We start from the raw sequence: 20,323 nt of genomic DNA, 5'->3' as shown, positions 1-20,323 counted from the left end.
TAGTCACAGAGCAAGTAAGTATATATGTAGTTATCTGTGGTGAGTCACCACAGATCACCACTGGTGACACCGAACGCGGAAAGTCTCTGACTAATATATAGTCATTTATTTATCTGTGGCGGAAAGAATTAAGAATGTGTCCAACACAGTGTCAGTGTGACCAGATTCAGTATTTTAATACTTTTTCAGTATATTTCATCGACTTTTCCGAACATCGGTATATTTTTAGGTATATTGCTGGAAGTCAGTATTTTTGGGTATATTTTGGCTGACGTTATGGCAACACCGTCGTGAGTGATCGTCTTAAAGTTGCGACAATGTTTGCGGAATTCCCCGGAACGCGAACATTGGGGACTTTTTCGGATTTATACATGTTATCTATGAGCAAACATGAGTAAGTTACAGATATGACAAGAAAGACGGCCGTCGCCGGCGTTGTAGTATTGTAATACTACCTTTACAATTATCAATCAATACATAGTATAAATCAGAGTTGCAGAATGTATGTTCGCCTAAAACTTTACAACTGCTGGACTGATTTTAATGAGGTTTGCACCATTAGATAGAGCGTAATTTCCAGATTGCATACATTGAAATCCGTTGTATTTCATGAATATCAGTTTACCCGGATGACTTCGGGACGGAATGCTAGTTTATCTATAATTTTCAAAACAAAGTCTAGTTTTTAAGTTTTCAGTTGAATGAATAGGTAGTAGTAAAACATATAAGATATTTTATTACTAGTATAAAATCGTCTAATACGGTTCAAGTGAGATGATTGTCTCTTCTGCACTCGACTTAATCTTTGAGGACTTTCTTTCGATAATTCGGGAATTTCCCCAAAATAGAAGATGGTTTTTGTCATCATATAAAATATAGAACGCGATTTTCGTTGTTTTTATTTACTTAGTTGCATTCATCTGGACAGCGTGTCTAGTTTTCAGCAAAGTTATTTAGCGAAGTGGGAACAAATTCCGGAATTTTCTTTGTGGCTTTCACGTTATAAGGATGATGAGTTCACCGCATTTTGTAAAGCATGCAATGCGAACCTGCAAAGTAGATAAGCATCTATAAAACTAACATTTATTGTGAGGATGAATTGTAGAGAAAGGATGAACGTGTTAAGAAAATCAGTATTTTTATTATTGGTATATCTGTCATATGTAAGTCGGTATATTTCAGTATTTTTTTGAGGTGCTTCGGTATTTTTGTAAAATTTAATCTGGTCACACTGCACAGTGTCCAATGGTTATAGATTTTTTTCGTTGAATTGTAAATTATTGCAGTGTTTCTGCGTGGTTGTTCATTGAAATTTTTTAGCATACAAAAATATTGTGTAAATTTTTACGGACTATAGGATTGATTTTAAAACTAATATTTTGAAGTTATAATAAAAACATTGTTTATCACAAAATGGACGACGATACTAGCCCGGACTTACAGGTACGTAAATATTATTAAGGTTATAGAATTTTCTATCGGCGTTTCTTTAGTTTCAATTATTTTTCAGAAATGCCTATCAGAAAGTACTATGGACAATGATGAAGTACCACTTATAAACGAAAATTCAAACGGATTATCTCATTTACTGACGGACGGAGAATTCAGTAGCGTTGATGCCGCTGTTGATGAGTCGTCAATATCAAACCAGGGTTTTCTTAATGCAGTTGAGTTATCAACTGGCAGTGTTGGCGATTACTTAGAGAATAATACCGAGGGTTATAATAACGACTCATTTGATGTGGGTGATAATGCCGTTAATTTCCCTAATGATTCTCTAAGCAATGTCCTCTCTGATGGAGATTCTCGTCTGAGTGCTACGTTTAAATGTACAGATGATAATACAGAAGGTAATTCTAAAATAAACAACGACAGTGAATTTTCAAGCGAGGTATTTGCTATGGAAGAAAGCATAGAGCGGGCCGAAAATAATGCAAAAATGGAAAGTAATGGCGTGATTGAAATGAATGAAAATTCAGAAAGCAATGTAGACAGTAATATTGAAAATGAAGACAACGTTGTTCACGAGCATAGTAATGACAACAACTTGGAAACTAATGACTCTGATAATGGTGAAGTAAAGAATGAAGAAATTACTGAAGAAAAAACTGAAGAAAAAACTGAAGAAAAAGAAATTAGTGAAAGCATTGAAGCACAAATAACAAATAAATCGGATGAGGTAATTTTTTTATTATATACTGATTTTCATTGCAACCAAATAACAGCCAGTACTTATATTTTTTATTTCAATATCAAATCCAAAAATTTAGAATTTTTGTCTGTTTGTCCGTATTACTTTATTTCAGCTCATGGTTACAGCACCTAATCTATCGATCAACAACTCAAAGTAGTAGAAAAGTGTCTGCCATAATTCTATTTCAGCTAAGTAATTAATGTTTAATAATTAAAATTAAAATATTTTTCAGCCCATGGAAACTAGTTGTACATCTGAAGATGTAAAGACAGACAATGCAGAAGAAGATGTCTCATCTGATGAGAACAAGAAATTAAGTACAGAAGAATCAAAAGAAAATGAAACTGAACAAACTGACAAAAATGAAGATCAAGAGATGTCTCCAAAGGTGTGAAAAGTTATATTTTAACATACTTTACTTTATCCATACTAATATTATAAATGCAAAAGTAACTCTGTCTGTTACTCAATCACGCCTTAACTACTGAACCAATTTGCATGAAATTTGGTATAGAGATATTTTGATACCCCGAGAAAGGACATAGGCTACTTTTTATCCCGGGAAATAGGATAAGTTTTATCCCGGAAATCCCACGGGAACGGGAACTATGCGTGTTTTTCTTTGACTGCGCGGGCGAAGCTGCAGTTGGAAAGCTAGTATCAAATATATTATTAATGGTATGGTTTCCATGATAACAGCTAATGCTAAAAAATAAAGTATAAATATAAAGTATTAGCTTTTTAGTTAAATGCTACTTTATAAATTACTAGCGGTCCGCCCCGGCTTCGCCCGTGGTACATATTTCGCAATAAAAAGTAGCCTATGTCCTTTCTCGGGTATCAAAATATCTCCATACAAAATTTCATGCAAATTGGTTTAGTAGTTAGGCGTGATTGAGTAACAGACAGACAGAGTTACTTTCGCATTTATAATATTAGTATGGATTAAGGTATTTTTATTTGAGTGCTTTCTACGGACTGATCAGTTGTTTCATAACTGTTCCCTTTCATTTAATACTAGCTGTGCTCTATATATAGCCTTTAGTCTTCTTCGTTAAATGGGCTATCTAACACTGAAATAATTTTTCAAATTGGACCAGTAGTTCCTAAGATTAGCGCGTTAAAACAAACAAACTCTTCAGCTTTATAATATTAGTATAGATACCATTTAAAGAATTGAACATGAGGCACATAAGTATACTTAATAACTCAGGCCCCGGAATCACAGACACAATATAAAATCTATTGTGTCGTGGATCGATCGGACCGTTCGGGGCTCAATGGGTTAAAGAGTATTTGTTATTTTATATTGTAAATCTGTCTGCCAGATGGGTGGAGCTGAAGAAACGGAAGTGGTGTCTGAAGATGAATTGCCAGCGGTGCAAAAGCCTAGTGTTAAGGACGCTGAAAATGTTTCCGATGATGAATTACCAGGTCCAAAACCAGCAGAACTACCTGCTGACACAGAGGTTAGATCTATCATCTTGAAAATTATATTTTGGTGTGATTTGAGCCTTATCTTATTCTTTATACTCTTAAATGAAATAGAAAAAAAAATCTAAGGCATTAGTCATTTGTTTATTTTTAAATCCAGTCATTATACTAGGCAATAAACACAAGGTAACACTGCTGATGACAAATTTTTCACAGGTTGTTTCAGAAGATGAACTTCCGTCATCTAAAAAGGAGTCCACCAGAAAAAGAAAGCCTGATGAAGAAGGTGACTATGATCCAGAGTCTCCCACAGCAGAGAAAAAGCAGGCAGTAGCCAAGGTATGACATAATATATGTATACCTAAAATTATTGGTGCACATACAATAGAAGAAATATAATGTTAGCATAATTTTAATGTTTTATAAAATTTAAACTAATAGCAATGATTTTCTTGCAGAACGGAGAAAGTAAACCAGTACCTGCTGAAAAGCGAACATCAATAGATGAAAAACCTAAGAAAAAAACATTACCTGAATTAGATAAATACTGGAAAGTGGTCAATGATGATCCCACAGACTTCACTGGATGGACATATCTTTTGCAATATGTAGATCAAGAGGTAACATAAATTTAGTTTACCTTGGGTGTGTGCAATACTAACATTTAACAATAATTATTGTGATGAAAAATTTTGCTAATCTCTTGAGCTTTGTGAAGCCAAGAGAACTGAATATGTATGTGGATTGGCAAGGGCCAACTGATTTACTAAATGCACACTCTCTTGAAATTGTGTTTCTGACATTTGTTAATTGTTAAAACTTTTTGCCAACAGAGTGATGTAGAGGCAGCTCGTGAGGCTTATGACGCCTTCTTGTCTCATTACCCATATTGTTATGGTTATTGGAGGAAATATGCTGATTATGAAAAACGTAAAGGAAGTAAAAAGAAGTGCCTCGAGGTGAGTACCTCTTACGTAGCTTTTAATAATTTTTTGTTACACATGATGTCTTGGTAAGGTTTAATAATATCTAATTTTATACAATTCACATGTCATAACACTTGGATTTGAAATTGTTTTAGTCGTAACACATTGTGCAATTGCTTTTTTTTCCCAACAGTGCAACGAGGTCGGCAATGTCCGTAAGGCAAAATCTACAGTATGCATCGAAGAGTTGTATAAGCGTTACGTAGAGTTTATTTTAGTGTTTAATTCATTGTGGTGCTATATTGTATTTAGTAGTGTTTATATATATTATTTAAGATGTACACGCATGATGTATTGTCAAATACCTTATCATGTAATTTATTTAAGTAAGTGCTTAATGAAGATGAATTGAATTACTTAAGTTTATTGTTAAATTAAATGATATAAGCGTGAAGCGCAACAGGTCCTCATTAATTTGGTACGCCATTGAATGGCATTAGCAAGGGAGACGGCGACGGGGAGGCAGAACGACGGCCGCCGACTGTGAACAGGTGTAATATATCCGACAAACATTTTTATAAGTTGGATGGAAGCGAGATGTCGGCATTGCCCCGTCCTGGCCGCGGTACGACCTCTCGTTTCACAATTCAAAAATTATATTAAAACATAATATAATGCTATTAAATATTCCCTTGCTTCTCGGCGCCGCCGTCGTTTGGCGACGCTCGGCCGCCCTGGGACTTGCTAACGAGCTCTGCGCGTTTCAGGTGTTAGAAAGAGGTCTGAAAGCTATACCATTATCAGTGGATCTCTGGATACATTATCTCAATCATGTCAAATCAACTAGAACTGAAGACCACGTCTATATACGATCTCAGTATGAACGAGCGATAGGTATGTAAATTTTAAAACAACAAAAAAAAATATATAATCATAAATTTACGTGAATCGTTTTTTTATACTATCTTCTATTCAATTGATATGGTATAATTGTTATTTTTTAATTGTAGAGGCATGCGGTTTAGAGTTTCGCTCAGATCGATTGTGGGAGTCATACATAAAGTGGGAAGCAGAAAATGGTTCAGCTTTGAATGTGACCAACATCTATGATCGTTTATTAGCTACGCCAACACTCGGATATACATCCCATTTTGACAAGTGAGTAGAACATTTCAGGAGCTTTTTTAATTGAAAATAACAAGGTTATAGACATATTTGTTTAATTAATAAACATGGAAAATATTACAAACAATAGGATTATCTTTAAAAAAGCTTTTTCATTTACCTTCAAAAGTCAAATTATGGATTTTAGTCATTTTTCGCTTCTGTTCTTACATAATTACATAAAACTTAAGTAATAATCTTTGATTATTAAGTTTTTTATCATTGTTTGAGTAATATACCAAATTCTGGATTTTAGTTATTTGTCACTTCTATTCTTAATAATTATAGTCTTTAAGTAGACGCTGATTATTAATATGATTTTATAAGTGATGCATACCCAAATGCAAAAAATTGTCATTGTATTGTATTGTGTGTCTTATGTGTATGTTGTTATGGTGCAGTTTCCAAGAGCACGTGATGTCGGAGCCGGTGGCGGGCGTGGTGTCGCGCGCGGAGCTGGTGCGGCTGCGCGGCGAGGTGCGCGACGCGAGCGGACAGCTGCCGCAGCTCGACCTGCCGCCCGGCGAGGACGAGCCGCTTGACCACGTGGTGAGATATACTACCTCCTATTTATGTTAGAAACGCGAAGAAAACATGTATGTTTGTTACTCTTTCACGCAAAACAGCTTATGAGAGTTGTATGAAATTGAATATAGAGATAGATACTTTTTCATGGTACACGCGACATCCAAAGAGTAAGTAAAGCGTGCTCATATACACACCCCGAAACTAATCAATGAAAATTGAAAAAAAGTACATATCTGCAAAATTAGCCCCTATTTTACGTTTTCTAAATATTGAAATTACTTTTTTTTAAATACTTATTATTGATATGGTATTATATGTTTTTAAAGACCTATAAAATTAATAAGTATAACCTATAACTTTGTTACTAGGCGTCTGAGGAGGAAGGGCAGGCAATCAAAGAGCGCATTATCGCAGCGAGGAGGAAAGTGCACAAAACTACCGGGGAAGAGGTCGCCGCGCGATGGGCGTTTGAAGAAGGGGTGCGTGATAAATAAATTATTGTTAATGCTATTCATAGAATTGAAATAATTTTATAAATTTCGATTTAAGATTTTTTTTTGTGATTTCCATTTATTTTTTTGTAGTAATACATTTGTATGTAAGCCCATTAAACTAACTTTAAGTATAATTTAATTTATACAGATTAAACGCCCATACTTTCACGTGAAGCCTTTAGAAAGATGTCAGCTAAAGAACTGGAAGGCTTACTTGGAGTGGGAGAAGCAGCATGGATCGTTGAAACGCGCTTTAGTGTTGCATGAACGATGCCTAATCGCGTGTGCATTGTATGAAGAATTCTGGATGAGGGTACGTACATGAGATATATAAAAAAAATCAATATTTCTTTTGCACTATGGACAATCATTAAATAATACAATATGTATACACTGTAGCGTAAAAACAATAAAATTACTGTGTACTATGCAATTCAATTCAACTTATTATAGGAATGTTATCAATTTGAAAAATTAATATCTATGTAGTCATAAAATGGCGCAAAATCGATCCTATTCTTAGTTAAATCGCATAACTTATTGCAATGTTTAGAGTATTTGAAACATTGCCAACAGGTTGATTAATTTATTATCATCACTCATTCTAACATGTTCTAACATTCTGAAAACGAAAACATTAAAGAAGTTTAGAAACTTATGTCAATTTGTTAATGTGTATCCTTGCAGCTGATAAAACTCTAGAACATAAACATGTATTCTTGCAGCTGATAAAGCTCGTTAAACATAAACATGTATTCTTGCAGCTGATAAAGCTCGTTGAACATAAACATGTATTCTTGCAGCTGATAAAGCTCGTTGAACATAAACATGTATTCTTGCAGCTGATAAAGCTCGTTGAACATAAACATGTATTCTTGCAGCTGATAAATCTCGTTGAACATAAACATGTATTCTTGCAGCTGATAAATCTCGTTGAACATAAACATGTATTCTTGCAGCTGATAAATCTCGTTGAACATAAACATGTATTCTTGCCGCTGATAAATCTCGTTGAACATAAACATGTATTCTTGCAGCTGATTAAATTCCTCGAAGAGAAGTCAGCCGCGCACCCAGAACTCGTGGCAGTGCAGCGTGACGTGCTAGAGCGGGCGTGCACCGTGCACCACCTGGACAAGCCCGAGCTGCACCTGCACTGGGCACACTTCGAGGAGGCGCTCGGCCACTGCGCGCGCGCCGCGGAGATACTCGACCGCATCGAGAAGACGTGCCCGGGGCTCGTGCAGATACAGTACCGGTGCGTGAGCACGCAAACACATTGTCATACTAAGGGCCGATTTTTCAATGCTTGGATAAAAGTTATCCGTCCAATAAAGTAATACACGATACAATTAAAATGTCACGTAAACTGTCAAATACGGGCAATTAGAATACGTTTTTAAAATGGTAGTTTTATACATTACGACGAATAAGTTTTAACTAAGGATTGAAAAATCAGCCCTAAATAGACTGCGCACTGTGGCGCCAAAACCTGTACGAGTGAGAGTGTACCCGTTGGTCTTTGGTTGCACGTGTATGTGTGGGGTCGTAAGTTAATGTACAAGTGAAATTATACTATGAGAGTATGATATGAGTATAAACGTGTAGTAATAGAGAAATCAGAAAATAGAAAAAAACAAGTTTTAATTTACGTATTAATTTTAATATAAATTTTTCCATTTCTTTCACAGTCGTGTAAATCTGGAACGTCGTCGTGGCGACTACGACAAATGCGTACAGCTGTATGAAGGATACATTGCATCGGCCAAGAACAAGGCGATTGCCTCAGCTCTGTCGATTAAGTACGCTCGCTTCTTGTTCCATGTTAAACAAGAGCCAGCTGCGGCGAGGAAAGTTCTCGATGAAGCCATAGAGAAGGACCCACTGAACGCCAGGTTGCATATGCAGAGATTGGATATGGCGATACACACACCTGGAACGCCGTATGAAGAGTTGGAAGGTAGGGGAGTAGAAACTCCTTTGACATAGAACAGAAGTTGTATGTCAAAAATAATTAAAATTGTTGCATGTTTGAAATTTTTTAAATTTACTTGTGAGTATTTACTATTTGTGTATGTTTTTTTTATTAAGGTGATTGCAACGATCTGTTCCCAGCCAATATCCCGCTAGATGGCGCTGAATTCTACATTTCTAGTTTATTTGAGTTTTTGCGTAATTGGAATAGTCATCAAACCTAGGAATAGTCATGGCGGTTACTGAATATTATATTTTATTGAAATATGTTATATCATTGCCTTAAAATCCACCCAATTCGGTAAAATTATGCGTTTTAACATCTGTCATTGCATACAGGGTCGTTTACACACACAGACGTATACAAAAATGATAAAGATTTAACTCTAGATGGCGTGAATGTAAAGCGCGTCACACACGGTGAAGATACTACCTATAATATTTTATCTAATCTAGTAATATTTTATATTACAGTATCTTAAGGTATCCGGTATCAGCGTTCTGACCATCATTTTTCTTTTTTCGCTGTAGAACCGCCATCCTGTTACAAATGACCCACAAAGGAGAATGACCACGGGTGGTATCGGTAAAATTTTAGTTGTGCCACGTATTCGTTATATTGTTAATTCCTATTTGTATTTATAATGATCATATGTATCAATATTAAGTCTTAATTAAACCGGATAAATTGAAATAATAGTAAAAGTAAAAGTTTTTCTTTTGAAACATGTATGAACTTTCGCATTAGTAGGAAGTAGGATTGTTATAAAAATAAAAGTTATATTTGTTGGCGTAAACTATTTTATTGTAATTTTGGGAAATAAATAATGTCAAAATTGATTACCTACAATAAAACGCAGTTTTATTTTATTACCTACATTACACTATTGTTTTTTTTTAATCAAAACATGTATTTGAAGTAGCAAATATGATATTATGCTGATCCAAGCATTTTCACTCAAAACTAATATCAGTAATGATTTGTAAAAGTAAATTATTTCAAAATACATTTCATAACCAACAAGTAAGAATAATTATTCATACAACAACAAATCAAAAACACTATTTACTATGGAAAAAAAACCAGGAAGGTGAAAAACATATTTACGATTTCGATGCACTCGACTTTTAGTAAAATAATAGGTAAAAATATTATTATGGTTTTGATCACAGACATATCTGTGGTTTTGATTTTAGCTACTAGTATCAGAAAGCTGCGTGTTCAATGCACGTCGGGGTCCCACAACTGTGGAGGAAGGAAGGTAGAATACCTCCATCGAATAAGTGAAGTTTCTCGACATACTCGATTTGCCGGCCGGCCTCAATGAAGATTGTCCGAAAGTTGTATATGTGCTCTGTAACGAAAAAATTTCGCTAGCGCGATTCAGAGTGAGGTGTCGTACAATATACCTAATGAAGTTTTTCATCTTTTTATTTTACTGCAAATACAAAATAAAAATTAAACAATGGTAATGTAAATTCTAAACAAACTACTACCAAAATACAATTAGAACAAAAATCATTTGACTTGTTTATTTCACCCAGAGGCCAGAGGCGGCTCGTGACAAAATTGTATACCTAGGTGTTCACTTGAAATAAAACAACGAAAATACAATAGCGTTCGGGATGATTTATTACAAAAAAATGAGCACCACATTTTATAAATGTCTATAACACTAAAAATTACAAAGTACAGGCTATTTCAAAACGAATTCAATGACTAGGTATCAATAATTAGTAAATCACCGAATTTGCATTCGCGAGCGTAGGTATCCATAGTGTTTGTCACTGACGGTCACTGACCTCTATAACTTATAGTTATAGAGGTCAGTGGTGTTTGTTGTGTAAACATGTATGTATTTGAGTAGTTAGTAGCATATTATATTCTGAATTTCTGATCCATGCCTATTCACTCAAAACTAATAACACTAATGATTTGTAACAGTAAATTATTTCAATAGGTAGGTATTTGAACATTTCCCAACAAGACGTAAGAATAATTATTCGTAGGTATACAAGATACAATAACAAATCTAATACACTATTTATTATTTTATTATTTACTAGCGGTCCGCCCCGGCTTCGCCCGTGGTACATGTTTACGTTTTCTCTCCATAAGAAGTAATAGCTAGAGAGCTAGCGCAAAGCTACCTGTATGTATTTGACCAGACCTGGATTTTTGTGTGTTGATTCCCCTATACCTACTATACATGAGATGAGGAGTCACTAAGCCCAGAGTGGTGGACGGGGCGCGCGCTTAGGTAAGACAGGTGGAAATTTTTGGCGAACTTTGAAACCATTTGACCACGTCTGCCATTTTGATATTTGAAAATAGATTATTATTACTATCGGAAAATAACAATGGCAGACCATTATCACGCGGATAACATTCTGGCAGACACTTATGAAAGTGCTGAAAAAAATACAATTTTGAAAGTATTTGACCAGATCTGCCATTATATATACATATATTTTATTTATTAGGGTCTTAAAAACTTATTTTCGAAACGGCAGACATTTTCATTGCGTACAGACTTCAGCAGACAACAAAACTTTACAGACTTCAGCAGTCAACAAGACTTAGCTTCTACATGGTCAGATGTATATATGTATTACGTTCCCTGACCTTACATCAATGATTTACTTTATTAATGTTTTTATGGTCATTTACATTTAATTTTGAAAACTATGGAATAAAATTTATAAATTTGATGATACAAAACTAAATATACATTTGTAAAGAATCTCAAATATAAAGTTGTGTTGCAAATAACAAATCATCATTTAAATATTTAGTTTATTTCTTTATTTAAGAAACAATTAACAATTACAAAACAACATAAAAAAAACACGCATGCATTTATTGAAATGTTCATTCATCATCACTATCGTATGGCGTTGTGTGACTCGTCTTCATAATCCATTGAATCGGATTCTGTAAAAGTAAAACGTAAATTATATAATAAAAGAAATGAGTCATTATAAACTTACCTAGTAAGGCAATGCCTTTGATGTCGCACGATGCCGCCGCGCCGCCAGTGTAGGTACTTCTGCTGCTACATGAAAATATGCTAGGGTTGCAACAAATGGGAAATAAAACAATTGTGATTATTACTATTATGATGTAATCATTTATTCATATTATGTACATTCAAAACAATTGCTATTATTAAATCTGATGTAATTATTTTTTCATAAATATATAATTATTATTAATTACATAATATATTGCACTGTGAAATATTTACGTATCACTTTATTTTTGATGTTCTTAATTGTCTTTTATAAAATTTAAGTGACGCATTCGCATTGGGATCAACAATCCGATAAGAAAAGAATGGAGACAACATATACATAGCTTTGATTTCAATTCTACAGATACAAAATATACAATCTATCTAAAATGATACAACGGATGTTTCCTGCGTTTTCTCGTCAAAATACCGAAACAACGTAATTATTGTATAGTAGTTGGGCGTGAAAGTAAAAAAACAAATGAAAAGTGTTTTCCATATGATTATTTATTAAATTTACGCGATTAAGAATAATTTCAACGATACAATTTAGTAACCGAGAATTCAGAGGATTAAAGAAAATACCTGCCTGATCATTTTATCAAACTCTAAAAGAATTATGGTTATTTCGCATCACTCGGTTTATTAGTTTGGTAATAATTATTAAAGGTAGTTACAACCCTAGCCATTGAGTCGAACGGTAGGCAACACAATATCGACTTTGTGCGGGTACATATGGTACATTTCTTCTTGCTGTGAAGCGTAATTATTATTATTAAGATTTTTTAGGCTATTTTGAATCAGCTGTTCTAATTTAATTCTAGAAATTTATTAAAACGTGATTTTTTTAAAAGTATATTATGAGTTTATAAATACCTCAACCAATAGTTATTGTGTCCTATCCTCATTTCTTTATATCTTGGTAGTTAACTAAAGTGTTAAATTTACATAACCTCAACAACAACATTTACACTGCCACTGCACTAAAACTAAACTAACTAGCTCTCTAGCTATAAGAACCATCCTCGTACTTCAAGGGATATAATAAAAAAAGAATTATCGAAATCGGTTCAGCCGTTCTCGAGTTATGCGCTTACCAACACATTTTGCGATTCATTTTTATATATAAGAAGACTAGCGGTCCGCCCCGGCTTCGCCCGTGGTACATGTTTACGTTTTCTCTACATAAGAACCATCCTCGTACTTCAAGGAATATAATAAAAAAAGAATTATCGAAATCGGTTCAGCCGTTCTCGAGTTATGCGCTTACCAACACATTTTGCGATTCATTTATATATATATATACTAGCGGTCCGCCCCGGCTTCGCCCGTGGTACATAATATTTACGTTTTCTCTACATAAAAACCATCCTCGTACTTCAAGGAATATAATAAAAAAAGAATGATCGAAATCGGTTCAGCCGTTCTCGAGTTATGCGCTTACCAACACATTTTGCGATTCATTTTTATATATAAGAAGACTAGCGGTCCGCCCCGGCTTCGCCCGTGGTACATAATATTTACGTTTTCTCTACATAAAAACCATCCTCGTACTTCAAGGAATATAATAAAAAAAGAATGATCGAAATCGGTTCAGCCGTTCTCGAGTTATGCGCTTACCAACACATTTTGCGATTCATTTTTATATATAAGATAAGATTATGTGAAAATAACCAGGAAGGTGAAAAACATATTTACGAAAACATAGTAACATAATATGGCTGTCGCTACAATAATTATATTTCAATTTTATCTTTTTATACCTAGTAGAACTGGCCGACGAATAAAAAAAATCGTATTAGAATAAATACAATAAATTACGGAACAAAAAAAGGATTGTAACTGAATTAGGTATGTTTGTTTCTGGGCGCACCGTTTTCGACGACGCGACGCGCGACGTAAGCGTATAGGTATAGGTACCTACTTTGCTAAAACAAACTAATAAAATTGTGTGTCTGTCTGAAAATTCGGAAAAGCATATTTTGCAAGTTTGTAATTACTTTGATAGTTTACCGATTTATAATAATTGTAATTGTAATTGTATAATATATAATTTGCAATGTGGTGAAATTTCATAAAAATCACGGGCCAATTTTTTGTTTTGAATCCCACCGAAAATATAATTGCGTTATTAGAATAATTAATTACTATACCTACCCACGATCAATTATTACAATATAGTCTCAAATGCATACTAGAGAAATATTGCAATTTGATTCAATTAAAATGCATAGCATACAAAAATAAATTCACAACACAAGAAATTCCGCGCGCAAATCATAGCGCGTGTCAATGAAATCAAGAATGTTTTATATCAAGCCGACGCGGACGACGACGCGACGCCGAACAAAAGTACCTACGACGGACGACCACGCTTCGAGTTGCCAAACAACATGAGTAATAAATTGTTTACAAAAAAAACAAGTTTTCCATTTTTCTGTATGAGTAGACAGAACTTCAAAACGCCACCTGCTACGGTTTATATTATGAACGATTGTTATAAAAATAAAAGTTATATTTGTTGGTGTAAACTATTTTATTGATCAATAATTTTGGAATTTAAAATTGTCAACATTGATTACAATAAAACGCAGTTTTATTTTATTACACTATTGTTTTTTTTATCAAAACATGTATTTGAAGTACCATATAATATTATGCTGATCCAAGCATTTTCACTCAAAACTTATATCACTAATGATTTGTAAAAGTAAATTATTTCAATATACATTTCATAACCAACATGTAAGAATAATTATTATTATTCCTACCTACAACAACAAACCTAAAACACTATTTACTATGGGAAAATAACCAGGAAGGTGAAAAACATATTATTATTTACGATTTCGACGCACTCGACTTTTAGTAAAATATAGTAGGGAAACATAATATTATGGTTTTGATTTTTGCTACTAGTATAAGAAAACTGCGTGTTCAAACTACTTGTTTGTCTGTCTGAAAATTCGGAAGTACTTTGGTAGTTTACCGATTTATAATAATATTGTATACCTATATCGTTGTTTAAAAAATATTCAAACACAATAAAATATGATATATGTACTGATTTATCACTGGTTTCAGTGATGAACTGATGAGTCAATTATAGCCACTATACTTTCGTCATACGTGTGTATGATTGATGTGATTTGCAACGTGGTGATATTTCAGAAAAATCACGGGTCAAATTGTCCCACCGAAAATATAACTGCGTTATAAGAATAACTATACCTACGATAAATTATACATAATACAATATAGTCTCAAATGCATACTAGTGAAATATTTTATTTGAATCAATAAAATAAAAAAATAAATAAAAAATAATAATAATACAAAAATAAATTCACAACACAAGAAAATCCGCGCGCAAATCATAGCGCGTGACAATGAAATCAAGAACTTTCGAGCCGACGCGGACGACGAAGGAGCCTAACAAAAGTACCTACAATCATAGGCGGCTCGTGACAAAATTGTATGGCCGTGTTCACTTGAAATAAAACAACGAAAATAGGTACCTACAATAGCGTTAGCAGTACAAAAAAAATGAGCACCACATTATAAATGTCTATTTATACACTAAAAATTATAGAGTATTTCAAAACGAATTCAATTATTATTTAGCAATAATTAGAAAATCCCCGAATTTGCATTAGTGATCGTATTCATAGTGTTTGTCTACACTAATATTATAAAGAGGAAAACTTTGTTTGTTTGTTTGATTGTAAATTGTAATGAATAGGCTCATAAACTACTGGACATTTTACCAATGTTTGCAAGTTTGTGATTACTTTGATAGTTTACCGATTTATAATAATTGTATACTTATATCATTGTTTAAAAATATTCAAACACAATATGATATAGGTACTGATTTATCACTGGTTTCAGTGATGAACTGATGAGTCAATGTTAGCCACAATACTAATCACTTTCGTCATACATGTGTATGAACTATGATTGATGTGATTTGCAATGTGGTGAAATTTCATAAAAATCACGGGCCAATTTTTTGTTTTGAATCCCACCGAAAATACATATATTACTAATTGCGTTATTAGAATAATTAATTACTATACCCACGATCAATTATTACAATTTACAATATAGTCTCAAATGCATACTAGAGAAACATTGCAATTTGAATCAATTAAAATGCATAGCATACAAAAATAAATTCACAACACAAGAAATTCCGCGAGCAAATCATAGCGCGTGTCAATGAAATCAAGAATGTAATTTTATATCAAGCCGACGAGCGACGACGCCGAACTAAAGTACCTACAGTACCATTTACCTTCAGTGTACAATACAGTTTACAGACCTACGACGGACGAACAATAATGAGTAATAAATAAAAAAAAACATAGTTTCTAAGGTCATTAGTTTTATTTTATTTTATTGTTATTTTCTTTGAACGATTGGAAATGAAATTACTCAATTTTTACACAGAACTTTGATTTATTAGAATTATGCTCATTATGCATAAGATAACGAACGCGAATGCACGACATCTAGCGCGTCAATGTCTAAACATCGCCTTTCGTTTAGACATTGACGCGCTAGATCTGTAATAAGTATATAGTCTATGCGCTAGATGTCGTGCTTTATGTCGTGTTTCGCTTGGCAAAAGTCACGCACACTACTGTAGAAGTGTCAAATTTTTCCGGTATTTTACTGTTGTTTTTCTAAGTAAATATTGTAAATTATTGATTAAAAAGGTCGAACGCGCACACATTTCATTATAGAGAAGTGATAAAATGATTAGTTTTAAAGAAATAGTGTCTGTGTTAAGTGTTTAGAGGTAATCAAAAATGTATGGAGGGACGGTCGGAACATCAACCTTAATACTATTATTATACGTACCGCAGTATAAGAAAGAAACGGAGCGATGTTGTTTATATATTTTCGTGTCTCGAGATAGTTAGAAGGCTAGCCAGTGTCATAGCTTACTTTTTACCACGGTGTTGCGGGTATAACGCGAATCATGTAAAAAGAACGCTGGATGAAAGTGATGGGGTGTGTTTTGGCATGTATCGAGTTTAGCACGAAAGTTATTTGCTGCTTATTTTATTTTTGAAGTAGGCTCTCGAGTCGTGGCTTCGCAACTACATATTTGTTATTCTTATACCACCTCATAACACCAAATAAACCAATAAATCGCCAATGCGCAGCTTAACCGTCAGCGTTCTTTTTACATGACGCGACCTATAACTAGATACATGTGTAAACGGGTAACTAGATAAGTACTTGTGTTGCAGAGCTGGTGCGGTCGTACGAGAAGCAGGAGGGCGCGGAGCTGGAGACGAGCGCGGCGCTGGCGTGGCGCTGGCGCGAGCTCGCGGAGGAGCTGGGCGGGGCGGCCGGCGCGCGCAACGCGCACCTGCACGCGCGCGCGCTCGCCCGACACCTGCGCAAGCGCGCGCGCAAGGACAAGCACGACGCGCCGCCGCCGCAGTCAGTGCTCCCTACTATAAATAAATAAATATTTCAGGACAATTTTCACACACGGCACGATCTGATCCTATACTAAGCTTTTCGCTTGTGTTATGGATACCAGATGGCTGATAAACATACATATATAATTTTTAAATAAATACTTAATAGATAATTAACACCCAGACACAGAGCAAACATCTATGTTCATCACACAAATATTTGCCCCGGGTGGGAATCGAACCCACGACCTCTGGCTTGGAAGGCAGGACCACTACCAACCGAGCCAACCGGTCAGTCAAATATACTAGCTCTAGCGGACACGGCCCGCTGTTGTAGTCCATTATTCCGTTATAATTGCCATTATAGTTGCATTAAATTATGTTAGATTATACATGTATTGATAGGCTACAAATGAATAACTTCGTTCATTCAAAAGATTGTATTTAAAAATATTATAGAATGTTACAGCGCTTTCTATAAATTTTGAAGTGAAAACTTCTTAGACCGGGATATACTGACACAAAATTTCGAGTCATTTGTAACAAGGATGGCGGTTCTACAGGGGTCTTAGTACGCAATGACAAAAAGAAAAACGATGGTGTAAACGCTGGTACCGGTGGCTTAGTCGCGTGGGCGTTTGTCGAACTCGTCGGAAAAATAGCGAAAGTCAAACGATTTGTAACACAAAAATTTTAGAATTTACCGATAGCCCATAAAAAAGAAGTAGGCGGTAGTGTCATGCCATACTTTTCCGGTGTGACTTACAGCCCGCCATACCGACGCGAATGTGTTGATTTAAATAAAACAATTATTCAACCATTTGTACCAGGCTAGCTTTTGCACAGGTAACTATCGTCGTGCAGCCATTTACGAAAATCGCCATGCCATACTTTTCGGACGATTCCAAATGGTCGCCATACCGCCGAAAATCTGCAAAAAATTTTTATTTCGCCAAACTTTTTGTACCAGTATTGCATTTGGATTTTTGGAGAGTATTTGATAAAATGTGACCATTATTATATTTGCCATACTTCTAGTAGGGGGAAAAAGTGCTGTCATACTTGAAAACTTAATTTATTATTAATTTATATAAGTGAAGATTTCCAACACATAGATCTTTGAAATTTTGTATTTATATTTGTTGATCCTCAAACTTACAGGAAAAATAAGTGCCATACTGTTACAAATCGTTTGACTTTCGCTATTTTCCGACGAGTTCGACTAACGCCCACGCGACTAAGCCGCCGGTACCAGCGTTCACACCATCGTTTTTCTTTTTGTCATTGCGTACTAAGACCCCTGTAGAACCGCCATCCTGTTACAAATGACTCGAAATTTTGTGTCAGTATCTCCCGGTCTATCTTTAGCGGCGTTGGGTATAAAATCTTAAACTCGCGTCAGGACACGTGACCTGATCGAAAAAGCGTAAGACGGATGGATATCAAACATGCTCAACGTTATAATCAAGTTTTCACTTCTGCCGGCACTCCCGGAGTGCAACCCGTCTTTTTTTTAAACAGTAACACTAACACTCTCGTTACCAATATCATTAAAATAAATTTCCAATTGCAGAGTGGCCGCTGAGACAAAAAAGAAGGAGAGCGCAACGACCACTGCGAGCGCGACAACCACGAGCACCACGTACTACCAGACGACGGCGGCCAACGCGCAGTCGTACGAGCAGTCGTACGCGCAGCCGTACCAGCCGCCGTGGGGCTACCAGCAGCCGCCCGGCCCCTACCAGCACCACGCGCCCTGGCCCCAGTACCCCAACTACTACTAGCGCAAACCCCCCCGACGCTTTTAACCCCCCGTTGAAACCTCGGTACCTTTTAATGAACTGATTGTGTGTACTAATTTTAAATTTATATGTCATGAACTACTTATTAAAATTTTATTCTTGTGAACCTAAATTAATTTCTGACACATTGGAAATGAGAATTATCGATTGTTATTTGTAATGCTCAGATCTCAAAGCGATCGTTGTATACAGCGTCGCCTAAATGTATATATTAACTCTTCACGGCTTATAGAAATACTACTAGAATCTGAAATGTTCCATAGTTTTATTGCAATAGGGAATAAATTGATTTGTATGTCTTATATTAGATATAAATGAATTGTTAAAACTTATCTTTTTCCCGTAATTGTCATGATTTATGATACAGTTTCAATAAATATTTCAAATCTCTCTGTGTAGTATATTAAATAAAAATCGATTACAAAAAGTCGTTTTAAAATTGAATTGACATAGTAAAAAAAGCCAAACAGTACTTTGTAATTTTGCCTATAATGATTTAATTGGATGACGCATTTGGCTGTGTTGTTGTAATTTGTCTTTGCCAAATAAATAGACATAGTTCGAATATTATTAAATGTGTCACTTGCTATAATTAAGGCTTTGTATAAGAAATGTTGTACCATAGACCTCACCGATAAAGAAAAAAATATTGTATTATATCTGGACTGGATGTCACTTGCACATTTGCAATTGGTTTGTTTGTCCAGCTTGCACGTGGTTACATTCAAACGAACACCGTTTGGTTTATGTGCAGTTGCTTCATTGTGGGTGAAGGAAGTCTATGTATAACCACAGATTAATAATAATATACTACGTATACAAGTATAACTATCAATTTGTCTTTTACTTAACATCACTAATACAGTAGTCTTCAAGTTCTTGAACTCTCGTTTTATATAAATAAGAAGTACAATTGTTTGTGCAACACAGCTCGCCACCGGATAGTAGATAATTTGTATAAGATACTTAGAATATTGCAAGAAGTATTTTGTAAAGAGAGGTGGATTTATCATTTCTCATCATTGAATTCAGTGATTTTCATATTTGTTAAGGTTTAATGTCGCAATCTTAACTTAACAACATTACTCTATGTATGACATTGTTTTAATATAATAATTTTGAAAACTATTAAACATTGTGTTTTATTTCAATCTTCTGTTTCCTGTATAGACTAGAGTAGATAATTTTTGAAACAAAAAAAAATCGCAGTCGGATGAAACCCATTAGAAAAGGAGGGGAATATGATAAAAATGTAAGGAAAAATAAATTACGGTCAATCCGAGTTCGGGAAGCGGGAGGGGGGAGCTTTTAAGAGAAAAAAATGGTTTCTCTCGATTTCCGACAAAACTACAAGT

At 34.8% G+C, this 20,323-nt stretch overlaps 1 protein-coding gene across 2 annotated transcripts; it reads left to right on the top strand.

The window, feature by feature from the left end:
- Window positions 1-1,240: 1,240 nt before the first annotated feature.
- On the top strand, window positions 1,241-20,101 carry Prp39 (pre-mRNA processing factor 39). Of its 2 annotated transcripts, none has more exons than XM_089706225.1 (16): window positions 1,241-1,443; window positions 1,511-2,179; window positions 2,427-2,582; window positions 3,523-3,663; window positions 3,845-3,967; window positions 4,087-4,248; window positions 4,462-4,587; window positions 5,322-5,448; window positions 5,565-5,712; window positions 6,120-6,267; window positions 6,615-6,725; window positions 6,889-7,053; window positions 7,778-7,998; window positions 8,432-8,700; window positions 16,990-17,185; window positions 18,740-20,101. In XM_089706225.1, the coding sequence occupies exons 1-16, from the start codon at window positions 1,414-1,416 to the stop codon at window positions 18,948-18,950; spliced, it is 3,003 nt and encodes a 1,000-aa protein (XP_089562351.1). In that variant the 5' UTR covers window positions 1,241-1,413; the 3' UTR covers window positions 18,951-20,101. The 2 variants fall into 2 exon arrangements, with proteins under 2 accessions (XP_089562351.1, XP_089562352.1); XM_089706226.1 differs by having other exon boundaries at window positions 1,494-2,179.
- Window positions 20,102-20,323: the final 222 nt, after the last annotated feature.

This window comes from Colias philodice, chromosome 18 (genome assembly GCF_061535455.1).
Source record: "Colias philodice isolate Cphi_HAF_F1 chromosome 18, ilColPhil1 Martin Lab GWU primary, whole genome shotgun sequence".
NCBI classification, from domain to species: Eukaryota; Metazoa; Arthropoda; class Insecta; order Lepidoptera; family Pieridae; genus Colias; species Colias philodice.
This window is presented reverse-complemented; position numbering and strand designations above follow the sequence as displayed.